Source organism: Ochotona princeps, chromosome 28 (assembly GCF_030435755.1).
Source record: "Ochotona princeps isolate mOchPri1 chromosome 28, mOchPri1.hap1, whole genome shotgun sequence".
Taxonomy (NCBI): domain Eukaryota; kingdom Metazoa; phylum Chordata; class Mammalia; order Lagomorpha; family Ochotonidae; genus Ochotona; species Ochotona princeps.
The window spans coordinates 10,219,668-10,237,588 of NC_080859.1; the positions used below are offsets into that span (position 1 = coordinate 10,219,668).

A 17,921-nucleotide genomic window follows, 5' to 3' on the forward strand; every position below is an offset into this window, starting at 1 on the left:
ATTGGAAATGTAGTAGCTGGGAATCTGCATCCAAAGGGGCTGCCAATGAGGCAGGTGGTGGCTTTACCACCTATGCCACAACACCCACCCCCAGGGTTTCAGACTTGATAAAAGTTACAAACCAACTAATCAAAGAGTACAATAAGCATAAAGAAAAAGAACGCTAAGAACATTTCATCATCAACTGGCTAAAAATCATTGATAAAAAATCTTCAAGGGGTCCTGCACAGTAGGTGGCTAGTGGCTAAAGTCTTCGCCTTGCACAAGCCAGGATCCCATATGGTCACTGGTTCTAATTCCAGCAGCTCTGCTTCCCATCCAGCTCCCTGCTTGTGCCCTAGGAAAGTAGTCAAGGATGGACCAAAGCATTGGGACTCTGCACCAGCGTGGGAGACCTGGAAGAAGCTCCTTGTTCCTGGCTTCAGATTGGCTCAGTTCTGGCCATTGTAGTCACTTGGCGAGTGACTCATCAAATGCAAGATCTTCCTTTCTGTCTCTCCTCCTCTCTGTATATCTGACTTTGCAATAAAAATAAATGCATCTTTTAAAGTCTTTAAGAAGTGACCTGAAAAACAATTATTTTAGAGGGGAACAAATGTAAGAAATATCACTGACTTCTCAACACAAATAACAGAGCCAGAAGAAAATCAAGTGCCACCTTAAAAGTGATCCAAGAAAAGGAAAAGTATTCCATCACCTGGAAATTCTTGTCCAGTGAAGATATTCTTCAAAACTAAAAGCAAAGATATCTCATAACAAAGAAAAGCCAAGAAAATTAGATCAGTCCCATTCATAATAGCCAATACCCATAAAAATCCAAACACTTTGGGATAAATTTAATCAAGGGCATACAAGCTCTCTAAAATCTAAAAGTACAGAATATTAAGGACAGAAATAAAAGACACTAAATAGTTGCAAATCCTTCATGATCACAGATCAGAAGAATCGATATAATAATAATGTCCATGCCACCCAAAGCAATTTACAGATTCAATGCAATTTCTATCAAAATACCAAGGATAATCTACTCAGATCTAGAAAAAAATGATCCTGAAGTTCACATGGATGAACTGGAGACCATTATGCTTAAGGAAATAAGCCAGTCCTAAGAAGACAAATACATGTGGTAACTAACACATAGGTTACAAAAGATGCAATGTATATGAAAGAAATCAACCCCTTCAGATTTTATTACTGCTTACAGCTCTTGTCTATATACTCCTGAGAAACAGTGATCATTCTGTTTACTTCTTGCTTAATTATTTATTTAGCAGAGCATTAAGCTTGTGATTGTAAACTAAACCAAAGGCATATCATTGCCAAAGTGAAAAGCAAGATAAGAAAGAATGCTGTGAAGTACCATTATATTCCTGAAACTGTTGCATGAAATACATGAAATCTGTTCCATTTATATAAGTAAATAAAATAGAATCACGTCACTGTAAACATTTAAAAATTTTTTTTAAAATCAAGGAGGAGGGTATGTGAGGAATATGGGCTATACTTTGAAATATAAAAAAGGTGTTCATCTTATATTAACAAAATACTTTACAAAAGATAAAATGAAATTTTTTTTTTAAAAAAAGAAATTTCATTAAGCTAAAGAAAATCATTCAAGATGGAAATCAAGATAGAAGCAGAAATGGAAATTCTGGGGCTCTCATGTTCATGGGAGAAGATATTATTTCATTTCAGAAAAATTGCAGCAGTTTAAGATGCTTACTGGAAATTCCCAGCAAACATTAGTAAAGTAAAACAAAGAGGTATGGCTAATAGGCCAACAGAGAAGAGTAAGACTATTACAATGAAACACGCAGCATAGTTATCCTAAAACTCCAAGAAAGGAAGGTTTGACACTACCCTTCTAACAAACATAATCCAAAGATGCTCTAATCTTTTGTTATAAACTGATGTGTCATTTGTAGATCATCTGTAAATAACCTACTGGATGCTTTAAACCATCTGCAGGTCACTTATAATATCAAATACATATAAATGCTATGAAAACAATTGTTGCAACCTGCTGTTTAGGAAATAAAAACCACAAAAGTCTGCATATTTTCAATGCAAAAATATGTTTTTTCCCCCTGAATATTTTCTTTGCTCAGTTGGTTAAGTTTGTGGACATGGACCCTATGGAAATAGGGTGAATTGTATATCCAGTTAGTGCCACCACTTTTAGCTAAGATTTTTCTCATGAGTGAAGAATTTTAACATACACCAGTCTATTTCTCTCCGCAGAAATATTCCTTTTATACTTTCTCCATAGAGGGAAACTAAAAGAATCTCAGAATACAGGCATTTCAGAAAGCAAGTAAGTACCATTCTTACAAAAGACTAACTGACTCATACTTAGATAAATAAAAGATAATTTTTTTACAAACTTAAATAAATTGTGTCAGATCCAACAATATAAAAAGTATAAATCACTGAAATTTAAATTAAGATTGGGGAGTATAAAACTTTTTTCTAAGAATGAATCAGAAACAGAACATAAACTATTTAGTTATACCAAGTATAATTCAAGACATTTAAAAATAGATATTGTTTCAGAAAAGATCTAACAAGAAAATAACCATCACTATTTCTAAAATTCATACAAAAATGTAAACCCTTTTCTAGTGATTTTCACACAATTATATAATCTCCAAAAACATAAGAGTCAGTTTAATAAATGTATGCTAAGAAGATTCCTTGGCACTAAAATAAAGATGCACGAAGCTGAAAAAGGCACCTCACCTTCCATTTAATATCTCGGTATTTTGGCTCAATGAAATCAAACAAACTAAAAATAAATTTACTTTAAACAAATAATAAGTAACTCTACTGATATCTGGAAGCTATTTCATTGTATAATTGTATAAAATATTTTGCTTTATAGAGCCTCACCAGCTGGTACCAGTTGCCCAGAGAAACAGCTATATTTAGTTTCATTGTATCAGATGTTCCCCACTGTCAGTTCTAACTATATGCAATCCCATAGTGCCAGAACACTTTAAGAGAAATGCCTCATTAACTTGTATCTACGAAGACCACTCTCTTCAGTGAATTCAAATTAAATGCACAGACTGACTATCTCCTAACAGAGTTCTCCACGTATCTGTTGTCCTTTTTGGACTGCAGAACCAAAGAACAAAGCCACCTACCTAAAAGTCTTTTTCCCAACCCTGTAATTGTGTTGACATGAAAGACAGTAGTGGAAGTATATCTTCAATGATTAAGAATTACAGAACTATTTTCATAAAATAAGAACTCCAAATAAGGAATTCCTTCTGCAAGGTAAGTGGTGTACAACTTTCCAAGGACAAGTTTGGATAATATGTTTACAAATTAGGGTGGGTTCTCAGGAAATGTCTGGTAACAGTTCTGAGAGTCACATTATCCAGACATGAAAGAATCAGGGATGGGGCCCGGAGGCGTGGCCTAGCGGCTAAAGTCCTCGCCTTGAAAGCCCCGGGATCCCATATGGGCGCCGGTTCTAGTCCCGGCAGCTCCACTTCCCATCCAGCTCCCTGCTTGTGGCCTGGGAAAACAGTTGAGGACGGCCCAATGCCTTGGGACACTGCACCCGCATGGGAGACCCGGAGGAGGTTCCAGGTTCCCGGCTTCGGATCGGCGCGCATCGGCCCGTTGCGGCTCACTTGGGGAGTGAAACATCGGACGGAAGATCTTCCTCTCTGTCTCTCCTCCTCTGTGTATATCTGGCTGTAATAAAGTGAATAAATCTTTAAAAAAAAAAAAAAAAAGAATCAGGGATGAACTTTTGAACACAAAAAAATTTCAAACCAGATATCAGTCATTAAGTTGTATGTTTTCTTAACAATAGTTCCACTATTAATAGTAAATACTACTTAGTAAAAAGTTACTGGTAAATAGTAAATCACATAAATCATTTAGAAAGAATTATAACAAAAGCATGCATACCAAGGCAATATCACTGAATCACAACCACAGTGAAACTGAGAAGCCTTATATACTGTTTTGGGGGATGGAAAATTGGTCTAGCAATATAGAAAATAGTATGGAGTTTCTTCAAAAATTAAAAACAACTTCATCATACAACTGAGCAATCTCACTACTAGGTATTTATCCAAGAGAACTGAAATCAGAATGTTGAAAATATATCTTCTGCACTATCATGTACACTGAAGTATTATCCACAGTAACCAAGACACAGAAATGCCCATCAATGGGTACATGAATCAAACATGGAGTACATATACAATGGAATGTTATTCAGACACAAGGAAGAAAGGAAATACTGTGATTTATGCAAACACAAACGAGCCTAGGAAATATAATGCTAAGAGAAATAAGCCAGTCATAGAAAGACAAATACAGCATGATTCTACTAATAATAGCTATCTAAAATAGTCAAAATGTTACAAACCAAGGGAAAAATGGTAGTAGGAAAAGGAGGAGAGGAAAACTGGAGGAGGGCATTTGATCAACAGGTAGGCAATTTCACTGACAAAAGAGGAACATATTCTGGAGATCTGTAGAACATCTGCTTACAGTTCATACCATATCATACAATTAAAATTTATGAAGAGGTAGATTTCACATGTAGTGCTCTTATCACAACAAAAATATACAACTATATGAAAATAAATTTACAAATGTTTGTGAGTAAATAAAATTTCATTGCCCTATTCCAAATCATCATAAACACAAAATAAGATTTGCTAAAACTACAAGAACCTTTTAGATAAGAACCACACTGCATACACAGGAGGTTTGGATAGGAAGTCACAGAAGCTTTGGCCTCTTCTTCAGTCTCTTGCAAATACATTTCCCAAATAGAAGCTCAACGCTTTCACAGGATCAAGGGTGTGGATGCTCAGTCCCTTTTCTATCAAACACAGAGCTATTTTCTTACTGCCAAGACTGTCAGCTAACATGACTTTTGAGATTACTCAGAAACTATCACTAATTAGTAGAGATACAAGAGTTTGGACCTTATAATGTAAATATATGCCTACATCTGTATCTACTGACATATACTTATACAGACGTAGATATGACAGGAAAAAAAAACAAGCACACACACAGACACACAAACTGTCTAGGCATAAAAGGGTTTCTATGCTTACAAAAAATTAACTATTTCTCTATATCTATATTTTTAGAGATAGACAGAGGGATATGTAATAAGGAAGGATGGAAGCAAATGGGTTTTCAAAAGCATGTGGTAAACGGGGATAGACAGTTTTATAACTAGAACAACAGACAAGAGCCCTGTACACTTAGTGCTGTTGCTTTGTTCACTGACCCACAGTTTGTGGGGAAACTGAGAGCGGGAATCCTCTGCTGGTTCTACTACCTGTGGTACTGCGGCTCAGGGCACTGGTTGTTGCACCAAATGAAACCTCAAGGATTAACAAATGCAATTCAAACTTCTCACACTGCTCCCCCCAATGTCACAAAGATCATCCTGTGGGAAGGCACTGCTTTACAAAAGTCAGAAGTTCCTATTGCTCTAATCTTATTATTCCCTCTCTCCCACTGTGACCCATGCTCAACCTGGAAAAATGTACTCCCATAAATATTCAAATGACCCTGAAATATTTGATTTCTAATTCAAGATGCGACAACATAATCAACTGTTATCTTCCTCAAATATCGTTATATGTAAAAAATATGATAAATATACTTTTGCACAGCAGGACATAGAAAAATCAGCATCTTGGACCTGGCAGGGCGGCAACTAGCTGATCACCCCACTTCAAGCACCAGGATCCCATATGGGAACTAGTTTGTGTTCCGGCTGTTTCACTTCCCATCCAGCTCCCTGCTTGTGGTCTGGGAAAACAGTCAAGGACGGACCAAAGTCTTGAACCCTGCACTCAAGTGGGAGACCCAGAAAAAGCTTCTGGCTCTTGGCTCCAGACCAGCTCAGCTTCTACTGTTGCAACCATTTGGCGGGAGGTTGGGGGGGGGCGGGTAGTGAACCAGCAGAAGGAAGATCTTTCTGTCCTTCCTACTTCCTGTAAATCTCCCTTTCCAATAAAAGTAAATAAATCTTATTTTTTAAAAAAGAACACTTAATACCATATGGTGAACAACTTGACTTATTGTGGCATTATTATCCAACACTGAATATAGTATGTTTGATCCCAAAATGCATATTTTAAATAATTCTTAGAATTCTGTCTAAATTTAATATTGCAGTACAAAATAATCAGAAGCCCATCATCCTAAAACATTCACAAATATCCTAAAATAAATTCCCAATACTGTGTGTCTGTTCATGTTCACACAAACACACACATACATACATTATACATGCACACACAAATAGGGGTATCTATGATACATGAGTGTATCCCAAAGGAAAAAGTGGTTCAAGCAACAATTTGTGCAGGCGTTCCTACAAAAATTGAAAAGAAAACTGACAAATGCATGAAGTGGAATAAAGAGGGTAATGAGAAAGCCCATCTGCCTATGACATAATAGCCAAGGATAATATTTTAGAATCTTTTCCCTTTAACAAAATGTTCTTAATACCTAGAGAGTATTAGATGGAAATATGGGGGGAAGAGTGGAGAGGGCATGGACTAACATAATTTGGAAGTCGAATAGAGTTCATCTTTACTAACTGTAGAATTTAGCCCTATTTTCTATTATTTTTAAAATCACAACCAATTTTTGAGAATGAAATAGAAGGACATAAAAACTTAGAACACATCCAACCTTCTTCTGGCTCATGTAAGATATATTTGTAAAATATTTGTATGTAAAAATAAATGACATACATTGCAAACTACACTTCATGCAAAATATACTTTCCATTAAACATCTACCTGAATAAGGATTTTTTTTTTCAGAGCACAGAAAGAAAAGAAAGACTTAGTACAAAGGACATTGGCTCAGAACAACTTACCAGATGAACATAAAAGGTTAATTTTAATAATCAGATTCATAATTCATCTAATCTAGGAAATGCCAAGAATAGTTTAAAGAGATATTCCATTTAACATGAACTAATGCACCAACCGTCAGTAACAGTGAGGATGACTGAATGATTCTGATATACAATATGTTTGTGTTTAATGACATCAATAGACATGTAGGAAATTCACTGTAGATTATTTGCCCAGTTACTGTGATGCCTGTAAAACCATTACTAGACTACAAATCTCATTCTACTTTTAGAACTGATCATGATCCAAGAAAAAAAATAGCACAAAACATATTATTCCTTTCTTAGACAGGTACACTTCACTATAAATATAATTTTAAGAATGTTATGCTTTTGTTTCTGGCAAAGAAAAACATCTCTAAGCATTATTCATATGATTTCTCTCCCCTAAAGTTAACATACTTTAATGCCATATGGGCACAAATTTACTTCTGTTCATTTAAACTTGTAATTAAACTTTATAACATAGAAAACTGCTAAAGTAAAATAATCTCATTCCACTGAAAGGCATTTTTTTTCCAAAATAACATGGGTGATGTGCCAAATGGCTGGGTGGTAGCTCATTATACCTTCAGAGAGAATCCAAGCTTGAGGCGTATCTTGGGTTCTCACACACAGAGCAAAACCTTGGAATATTATCAAGGGTTAGAAGGGCAGATCAAATGACTACATTGAGTGAAACCATTCAGACTGGCATTAGATGTTCAGTAACCTAATGAGCAATATACTGTTAATCTGATCAGAGCCTTTTATTGTAACTTTATTAAGTAGCTGAACTCTGTATCTATAACATTGAAACTATTTCACATAAAGTCCATGTGCTACCTAGAAAATGTTCCTTTTATAAATACTTTTATGGCAGTACTAGGTTCACTAAAATGGAAAGGAAGGCATAGTAATTTTCAATATACTCCTGCCCCTCTACATGCAGAATCTCCATGATTCTCAATATCCCCCATGAAAATAACATGTTAGTTACAACTGATGAGCCAACATTAACACGTCACAACATATATGCACATGCAGGTGATCATCCTGTGCACTTGGACAAATAATGATATGCATTCATTGGGATGCTTTAAAATGTCTTCTTACTTGAAAGACAGAAAGCTAGGTAGGTAGAGAAAGAGATCTTCCATCTGCTGCTTTACTCTGCAAATAGTCACAACAACTAAAGATGGGCTAGAAAAAACTAAGAGCTAGAACTTCCATATAGAACACCCATATGAGTAGCAACAATTGAAGCAACTGGGTCACCTTCTACTACCCTTTAAGGTATATTAGGAGGAAGTTGGATCACAGGTGGAGCAGCCAAGGCTCAATTCACTGCTCCAACACAGGTTGCTCACATTGCAAGCAGTATCCTCACTTGCTTCATCACCAGGCTGGGCCCATAATTACACTTATGATCCACAGTGACTAAAGCCTTCGTCTTGCATGTGCTGAGATCCCACATGGGTGCAGTTTGTATGCTGGCAGCTCCACTTCCCATCCAGCTCCAGCTTGTGGCCTGGGAAAGCAGTGGAGGATGGCCCAAAGCCTTGGGACTCTGCACCCATGTGGGAGCTCAATAAGAAGCTCCAGGCTCCTGGCTTTGGATCAGCTCAGCTCTGGCCGTTGCGGCCACTTGGGGAGTGAACCATCGATGGAAGATCAGATAACATAAAGGTTGCCTAACACTGACATTATACTTCATGAGGAAAGACTGCAGACACTCTTCCTAGTATTTGGAACAAAAAAGGATTTACACTTTCACCACTCCTAAAAGGTCTAATCACAAAAATAAGACAACAAAACAAAGGCATAAAAATCAGAAAAAAATAAAACTGTTCCTATTAGCAGGTGAGATAACTGCAGAAAGAATTCCAAACCAGCTACCAAGAGCAAAAATGTTCTACAATAAAGGAACACAGTAAATAATGTAACATGCAAAATGAGTTTCAGAAAAATAAACTGCTGGGGACAGACACGTGGTCTATTTGTTAGTACACCTGTTGAGATGTCCACATCCTATTCATGATTTAGCATCCTGCGACACGAACCGTGGAAAGCAGCAGGTTGCTGCTCCAGCAGTTGGGTGCTGCCAAGAATCTTCAATACCTAGGAATAAACCTAATAAACATGGGGAAAACTTCTATGATGAAAATTACAAAACATTTTTTAAAAGTAATATAAAAAGACACTAAAAGATGGAGAAATTTACCGCATTCCTAGATCAGTAGCATCAATATCATCAAAATGTCAATATTACCAAAATTCATACACAGATTCAATGTGATCCCAATTAAAATCCCAACAACATTTTCTCAGAAGTAAAAAAAAAAAAACTGATATAAAAGTTCATCTAGAAACATAAGAGACCATGAATAGTCAAAGCTAACCTGAAGAATAAAAATATAAAGCTGGAAGAATCACAATTCCAGACCTCAAGACATACTATAGCACAGTAGTCATCAAAACAGTCTGCTACTGGTACAGAATCAGAAAAGAAAATCAGTGGAACAGACAGAAACCCCAAAAGTGAGCCCACACATGCATAGCCAACTGACCCTCAACAAGAGAACTGAAAACAAAGCAGGAAAAAGTCTGTTCTCTTCAACAAATGCTGTTGGGACAATTGGATATCAGCAGGTAGAAATAATAAACAAGACCCCTGTCATTGAATACAAAAATAGCTCTAAATGGATTAAGGACCTAAATCTGCACCATCAAACCAACAGGGGAAACATATGAGGCACTCTACAAGATACAGGCATTGGTAGACCTTGTTAGGAAGTCATGAAAAGCATGGCAGTCAAAGCCAAAATAAGCAAACAAGACCTGGACAAAGAAGCTTCTGTACAGCAAAGGAAGCAATCAACAAAGTAAGAAACGAGAAAGTGAGCAGGCGTTTTTCGATGTTCAAAATAAAATGGCTAACAGATATATGAAAAAATGCTCAGGCTCCCTATGTATCAGGGAAATATAAACAAAAACCACATTGAGGTTCCAAAACGCCAGAAAGGTTGGCCTACATTCAGGACTCTACTAACAACCTTTGTGGCCTGTGGTGCTTTATATTCTGAATTTACTCAAAATATGAGATTTTGAAAGTTTCTGTCACAGGAGGAACAGTTACATCATTCATATACATATATTGCCTTCAACTTGTGGCTAATGATAATAAAAAGTTTTACTTCCAATTAACAATCATAAGTGAGCTCATATATATTCTATACAATATATCTGTGTAATTTTCTCCACATAAAAATATTTGGAGCATAATGATCCTTAAGATTATCTTAATGCAGTTTCTAATTATCTTCTGGTATATGATCTATGTATAAAGGTAGTGTTGATTCCAACTTCAATTAACCAATTTAGCTCACAATGTGCTCTTCCTGCTGCTAGTATTAAGAATAAACCTAAATATATAATTCATTTCTTGGCACTTGTTAAAAGGTCTTTTGATAACATTTTAGCAATATGTAGGTTTCTATACAAGTTCAAAGAATAAACTCATTTTAACAGGGTTGTGAAAACTTGCATTTTGAGAATAAACTAATCTGATTTCTGGAAAGAAATGTCAGGTTCATGTATTAAGTATTACATTTCTCAAAATAAGATTGTTCTTACAAATTCTTACTCTTGAGAAACTGTGTGACTGTTACAGAGAATAATGGCAAATGCATCTGCTCACATTCAAAAAGTTTATCTAGTGTTAAATTCATCAGGATATTACCAAGGGATACTATTGGAATCAAGAACGTATACGCAAAAAAAGTAGTACTTGCAAGGATGGCACAAAAAAATCAGTTATTTAAAAAAGAACATCTGTTATCACTTATCTCCCAATTGAGAATAAATGAAACAACGTATCAATAATCATCATTAGGATTACTTCAGTAAATTTAAATTTGAATTATCTCAACATAAGAATGTGTTCTTCAGTATAACAAGTCTACATTAACAGACAAGAAATCTGTCAAATTAGGAATATCTCAGGCTCACATCAACCATCAAAAAATAATAATCTTATTACATATTCAGTGACCTCATTGATGAAATATTAATAAAAATCACTTTTCAAAGTCTCTCCTAATCTACCTAAAATATACCCATAAGTTGAGAAAGGTGTGATTTTAACATAACCAAGACAGTCAAGTGTTGTTCATTTTCTGATTTCATGTTTATGTAGAAATGTTCAAATATTAAATTGTTTTCTTGTTATACTAAAAGTATGCTGTTTTCAAGCAAGGTCTGAAACCTACTATGACATATTTTTTCCAGTGTTATCTTTGCAAATGTTAGGCAGAATTCACCACTGAGAACATTTTCTATTTTTCCTTGATTTTTTTTCTTTAAATGATGGGTTATATAAATTTCTGCTGCTTACTTTTAAGCTAAAAAGTAAAACTGAGAATTTTCCCACCTCTCAGAGACAACATACTGTATGTGATCAAAAACTATGCTTGCTATTACTTGAATCCTTTTAAGTTTATTGAGATTTATATTATATCCCAAAAATGGTCTGGGGAAAAAATTCTCAGTACTTTTGAAAGAAGTAGTGGGATGAAGGGCTCTGTAACTGTCAAGTAGAAATTGTCAGTTAATAGCATTGCTCAAATTTTCTAATATCTCCACTTAGTTTTTGTCTACTATTTATGAATTACTGAGGGGGGGTTTCGAAAGGCACAGTGATAGGAGAGACATGGAGAGATACCTTCCTTCACTGGGTCACCCTTCAAATGGCTCCAATAGTTGGGGCTAGGCCAGGCAGAGGCCAGCAGCCAGCAAGTCCACCAAGGCTTTCCACGTGGGTTGCAGGCACTCACGTATTGGGGCCTTCAGCAGCAGAGAGCTGGTGGGACTCATACTGGCACCACCTCAACCTGCTATGCCACAATGCTAGCCTCTGCCTTTGGTTTCAGCACTACAGTTGGGCACAGAATTTTACAGCAGCTTTTTCTTTCAGGACTTTAAAAGTTGTCACTCCGTGACATTCCGCCTTGCGTTCCCGAGGATATCCAATACCTCTTATTAATGTCTCACAGCTTTGTGGGGGTGGTCTTTTTTTTTTTTTGTAGTGTTTTACTTCACTTTGTATAGTCTCCATTGCTATAATTTAACATCTCTAGTTCTGCTACTGTTCACATTCAGAGTAGTTTTAAAATCAGGTATTTTTCTCTCCATCTCAATTTAGACCTTTATGATATCTTCTTTTTCCTTCAACAACATTTTCATGTGTTTCTCCATCCTTTTGGACTACACATAAATTTATAATAGCTGTTTTAATGCTCCTATGTATAATTTTGAGTTTTTTATACAGATTCATTTTTCTCCCAGTTACAGGTTATATATTTTTAATTTTAAGCACATTGGGTGATTTCTGACTAGGTTTCAGACATTGTGAATTCTACATTCCTCTTTGGATTTTACTGTATTTATTTTTATTAAATTTATCCTTAGGTTTTCATCTGGGATTCTGAAACAAAATCAAGTTACCTGGATTCAGTTTGACCCTTATGAGTATACTTTCAAGCTTGAAAGAGGGATTGTTAAATGGGCCTTAGTGTAGAACTAATATGGTTCCAGTACTAAGACAATAACATTTGGAAAATATTGACCCAATGTCATATGGATAGAAGATCACTTGTGTCTGACAGGAGCAAGGACAAATTAGTCTTTGCCTGGGAAAGCGTCAGAGTTCTCAGTTTACTTGTCTCTGATGGATGAGTCCTTGTCCTGGAGGACGCATGCCCTGATCTGCACTGTCAAAGACTCCAGGTAAGCTCACTACAGATCTCTACAGAGTTCTCCCTTAGCACTTTGCGCATCTGGCTCCTCTCCAAATACTGTTGTGTAAATTACAAACACCGCCACAGCCTCCCCAAACCATGAACTCTGCCTGGACAACGCCATGACAGATCCAGGCTAAGTTGTATTCCCCGTGCTGCAGTTCAAAAGCTCCACATAAGCAGTGAGACAGCAGTCAATGTCTCAGTAATTATTTCATGTATTTTCCCTGACATTTTGTTTATCCAGGGCAGAGAATTCAAAGACCATCAAGAAAAACAAATAGGAATCTGGGCATCCTATGTAGGAGCTTAACTTACTGTGCCACATTGGTTATCCTTGCATTAGGATCTCTCATTACACAGTACAACAGAACAATAGTATAAAACAACAGCAGTATAAAAGAAATGCAGCAAAATCTTTATCTTCAGTTTCACTAACATCATTACCTTCGGAAATTTTACAAATTTATTGAAAAACAAAAAAGAGAGAGAGAGATGTCCCACCTACTGGTTTACTCATCAACTATCCAACTGCTCACTTTCCAAGTCTCCACAATTACCAGGAAGCCCACAACAGCCATAAAGGAGGCAGGGCCCGAGTGCTTGAGTCCTTCATTACCTGCAGCTTCCTAGACTAAACATTGACAGACAGCCGAGCCACTCTAACATCGGACTCGGGCATTACACCTGTCACATGAATCACTAGGCCAAATGCCCAACCAATCACATTTTTTTACTAAATTTGTGACTAATTTTTAATCTAAAAATTTATTATAGTTTAATAAATGTTTGCTTTATTAAAAAAAACTCACTAAATGGCACTAATCCATCCTTTTTTCCTTCCTTCCTTCTTTTCTTCTCTTTCATTCTTTCTTTTTTTATTGGAAAGTCAGAGTTAAAGAGAGAAGGAGAAATAGAGAGAAAGATCTTCCATTTGCTGCTTCACTCCCCAAGTGGCAGCAGTGGCCTGAGCTGAGCCAGTCTGAAGCCAGGAACCAGGAGCTTCTTCTGCAGGAAAACAAATGCAGAGTATTTCTTACATACCTCTCCCAAAGCCTCGTATCTTTTCTGGTTCCATCTGTGCAAATCTTCTCGGTAGTTAAAAACAAATGGTTCTCCAGTTTTTATGTGCCTTAACTGCCCCTCTAGAAGACGAATAATATTATCACAATTAATACTGTACTCACAATAATATGGACAAATAATGTCTGACACAAATTTAAAATTAATTTTTTCGGTTATTTTCCAAAACTTTACTTTTTAATTCTATATTCTCCTCAAATATCATCAGAACAAACACATCAACAATATAAAATTACTGTCTGTTTATCAGAAACTATACTTCTTGAACTTTCTTTAATCCAAATCATATTAACAATATTTTCGAATCCACTACAGATATATCCATCAATTTCCATGAACAAGCTCCACACCTGAGACACTCAGGCTACCTGAGGAGTAAAAAGCACATATATTAAAAAGGCAAACACCTTTCCAGGAAGTCAAACAAACAAGAATCAAATAAGACAGCAATCCAAAACTTGCTACAGGTGATTCATGGAGACAATAAAGTCTACAATGATTTTGGACAAACAAACAGTTCCTGTGGGCTGGATGAGATTTCTGCAACAGGCCTACGAATTTGGATAGAGTAGCAAATGAAAATTGGGAAGAGCTAGTGAGGACAGTCAACCAGACTCAGTCAAATCAGAGATCTTTGGTGAAAACAACTCATCTTTACTGATTACTAGTTACTTATTGTTTGTTTACTATTTATTATTTAATATTAAATTATTTGATTTAATGATTAACTGCTAATTATTTATTTACTAATTGCTAAATACTGATAATTTTACGGGTACAAACCAGGCAGGAAGAGGTGCCCTGGCAGTTTTCACAGGACCCTTGCAGCACTCTCCAGCCTGGAGCAAGTAAGGTCTCTAAATGAGGCTTTCAGAATACCTCCCCCATTGCTGACATTCTGGACTACAGATGTTTCCTTTTAATACACCAAGGAGATGTGCTGCTTGTGTGATCATCTTTAGAGAAACATTCTCATATATCCAAAGATCGCAGTTTGCTTACCATTAGCAATAGTAAATTAGTCATCTTGCTCAAAGTAGTGCAAAAATATTAACAGCAAATGTCACTCTATGTTTACTAAAATATTTAACTATCAATATCTTTCTCTGCCATGCAATCAATAAAATAGTACTACTCACACATACATACACTGGCAAAGAAAACCCTTTATTAAAAAAGTATAAAAATGAGATTGAAAATTTGGGGTATCTTTTATTTAATTCATTTAACATTCTAGTATTCGGGGGCTGTCACTATAAGTCCTAATATCTATGACTGATAATACAATGAGACAGCCACTAATCAGAAGATGACAAATCACCAATTCACCTTAGGCAGAGCAACAAATAGAAAACCACAACTAAAAGGCCATCTTCCCTGTATTAACGTTACTCTTCAAGTATAGCAATGTATGATTAATCCAAGTCAGTGTTTTTTGTTTTTGTTGTGCCGGAAACATCCTTGAAACCGACAGTAGAGTCCACCACATTCTACCTATAATGGTTATTTTACATAATACTTAATAAGTTTTAAAGCAAGAATGCTGTCTGAAAAAATTACAGAACATTGGATATTTCGATTTTTAAGTATCAACACATAAAATTTTTTGCCAGTCACTTCATTTTAAGTGAGATATAAACCTATTTCATCTTTCTATATCATTTCATTAGGAATTCCAATTGAACATCAAGGCACTAGATGCTCAAGGTTGAAATGAGCACATTTAACAAATTCATACCCATTAATTTACATGAATTGAAAACTATGAGAAATTATTAGTTGGCTCTTTCACTTGAGTGAAGGATTTTACCATACAAGCATTAAGTCATTACTACTCAAAAGAAATATATAAAACATCTAACTAGCCTTTAAAGTAGCAAATAATAACTTTTCTATGATCCTATTTGCATGGATAAATAAATTCTTCATACAGAATATATTACTTACTTTCATTAAAAGCATATTCAAATCCTTCCAGGGTATCAGGAAAATCAAGAGGAGGCTCATCTTTTTTCATGAGTTCATCCAAATCTATCCTAGACAATAAATCTAGAAAAGAAATGATATGAAATTTACTTATATTCATTTTCACAGCTAATCATATTTCAAAATCATTGTAGATTATTCTTTAACGTTTTTCAGTTAACTTTTGCATTTCTTGTAGTGATGACACACTGTGTTTCTAAATTTCCAAAGTGCTACAGTATGATTAGCATGATTTTAGCATGAATAAGCATTTTAAAATTATAATTTTCAAAAAATGTATAACTCAGATCCTATATATCACTAATTAAATTATTAGCATCCTATATTCAAAACATTAATATACCTTATTTAAATCCCTCTGCAGTTTAAATGTTTCATATTAGGCTGTTTTGATTATGATTGCCCTTTAATGTGAAATATGACAGTATGTTTCTGGATTTGCTCTTACTGTTTACTACTACTGTAACTGCTTGAGTTCTCCTATGTATTCACATAAATTTTGGGTCATTTTCTAGATTTGAGAATTCCTCCATTGGTATCTCAGCAAGTGTGTAAATAGCTTTGAACAGTATGGACATCATGACATTAACTATTCAAATCCATGAATGTAGAGGTTGTTGTTTTGCTTTGTTTTTCGTATGTGTGTGTGTTTCTGTTTCTTCCCTTAATATTTTGTAAATTTCATTGTGGTAAGTTTTCACATCTTGGTTAAATTTTCTCTAAGGTATCTAAAACTTTTGGGGACAGATCTTACAAATTCTTTCTCAGCTCTGTGCTGCCTGTGAACACATATGCTATTGATTTTTGTATGTTCATTTTACAGTCTGCAAATTTGCCAAGCTCGCTTATGAAAGCTAGAGTTACAGAGGCAGAGAGAGAGAGAGTTCTTCCATCTGCTAGATTACGTACCAAATGGTTGGAATGGCTAGAGCTGAGAAAATCCAAAGCCAGGAGCCTGGAGCTACCTCAGGGTTTCACGCATGGTTGCAGGGGTCCAAGGATTTGGAGCATGCTGCACTACTTTCACAGGCCATAAGCAGAGAGCTTAATTGTAAGAGGAGCAGCAGGGACTCAAACCAGCACCCTTATGGGATGGCACCAGTACCAGTGCATACAAATTTCTTAACTCATATATTTCCATTGAATAGATCCTTTAATCATTACATAATGACCTTGTCTCTTTTCACAATTTTTGTCTGATATTAACACACCTACTCTTGCTTGCTTTTTATTTCCATTTGCATAGAACATTTCTCAACCTTCTGCTTTCAGTGTATGTTTTTGTTGTAATGTGTGTTTCTTGTAGGTAGCAGATAGATGGGTCTTGTTTTTTCACTCAGGCAGTCTGTATCATTTAATTGGAGAATCGAGCTCATTGACATGTGGACTAAAGAAATAGAATAGAAACCCAGGGAACTAATACACGTATCTAACTAATCTTTGCCAAACAACCTAAAAAAAAAAAAAAAAAAAAAAGACTTTCTGGAGAAAGGACAGTCTTTTCAGCAGATGGTGTTGGGAAAATTGGATCTCCATTTGCAGACATATGAAACAAAAAAGACTCCTTCCTTACACAATATACAAAAAATAACTCACAATATATCAAGGATTTCAACAAAAGACCTGAAACCATCAAGTTGCTAGAGAGAATCATAGGGGAAATATAGGAAGACATTGTATCTACATATCACTTTAAAGATTTTAAAGCCTATCACATATATTTTCTCATTCAGTCATGATAATTATGAAATAATAATAAGTATTACCATCTTTAAGAGACTGTTAAGTCTCTTAAAGAAATAAATAATTTCAGAAAGGAAAAACTGCAAATCCAAAATCACAACCTAATGGTGAGACCTAACTCAATGCTTTTTTAAAAATCACCATACTGATTGTATATGCAGCATCAACCCTTTAATATTTTTATCTCCATCTTCTCCTGTTATAAAGAATAGTTATGAATACAAATAAGTGATATTTACTTTGTTCAAAACACTTTGAATGATAAACTGAAGATCTAAACAAAAAGGCACTCCTCAAATTTTTCCTGTTAGCTGGAGAACTTGACACAGACTTTTAAAATTTCATTAGCATTGAAAAGAGATAGCAGAAGGAACTGTCAGAAATTATTCTTTCTGCTTTGTATAGAGAAA

At 35.5% G+C, this 17,921-nt stretch overlaps 1 protein-coding gene across 3 annotated transcripts in view; it reads right to left on the bottom strand.

The window, feature by feature from the left end:
- Nucleotides 1–17,921, bottom strand: part of FAM172A (family with sequence similarity 172 member A) — a 301,851-nt gene that overhangs the window by 260,243 nt on the left and 23,687 nt on the right. For all 3 annotated transcript variants that reach the window (XM_004586200.3, XM_004586201.2, XM_058656305.1), the window contains 2 exons: nucleotides 15,730–15,831; nucleotides 13,744–13,844 (listed from right to left, as the gene is read on the bottom strand). In XM_004586200.3, coding sequence (XP_004586257.1) covers nucleotides 13,744–13,844; nucleotides 15,730–15,831 — 203 coding nt within the window. The remainder of the gene's footprint in view (nucleotides 1–13,743; nucleotides 13,845–15,729; nucleotides 15,832–17,921) is intronic.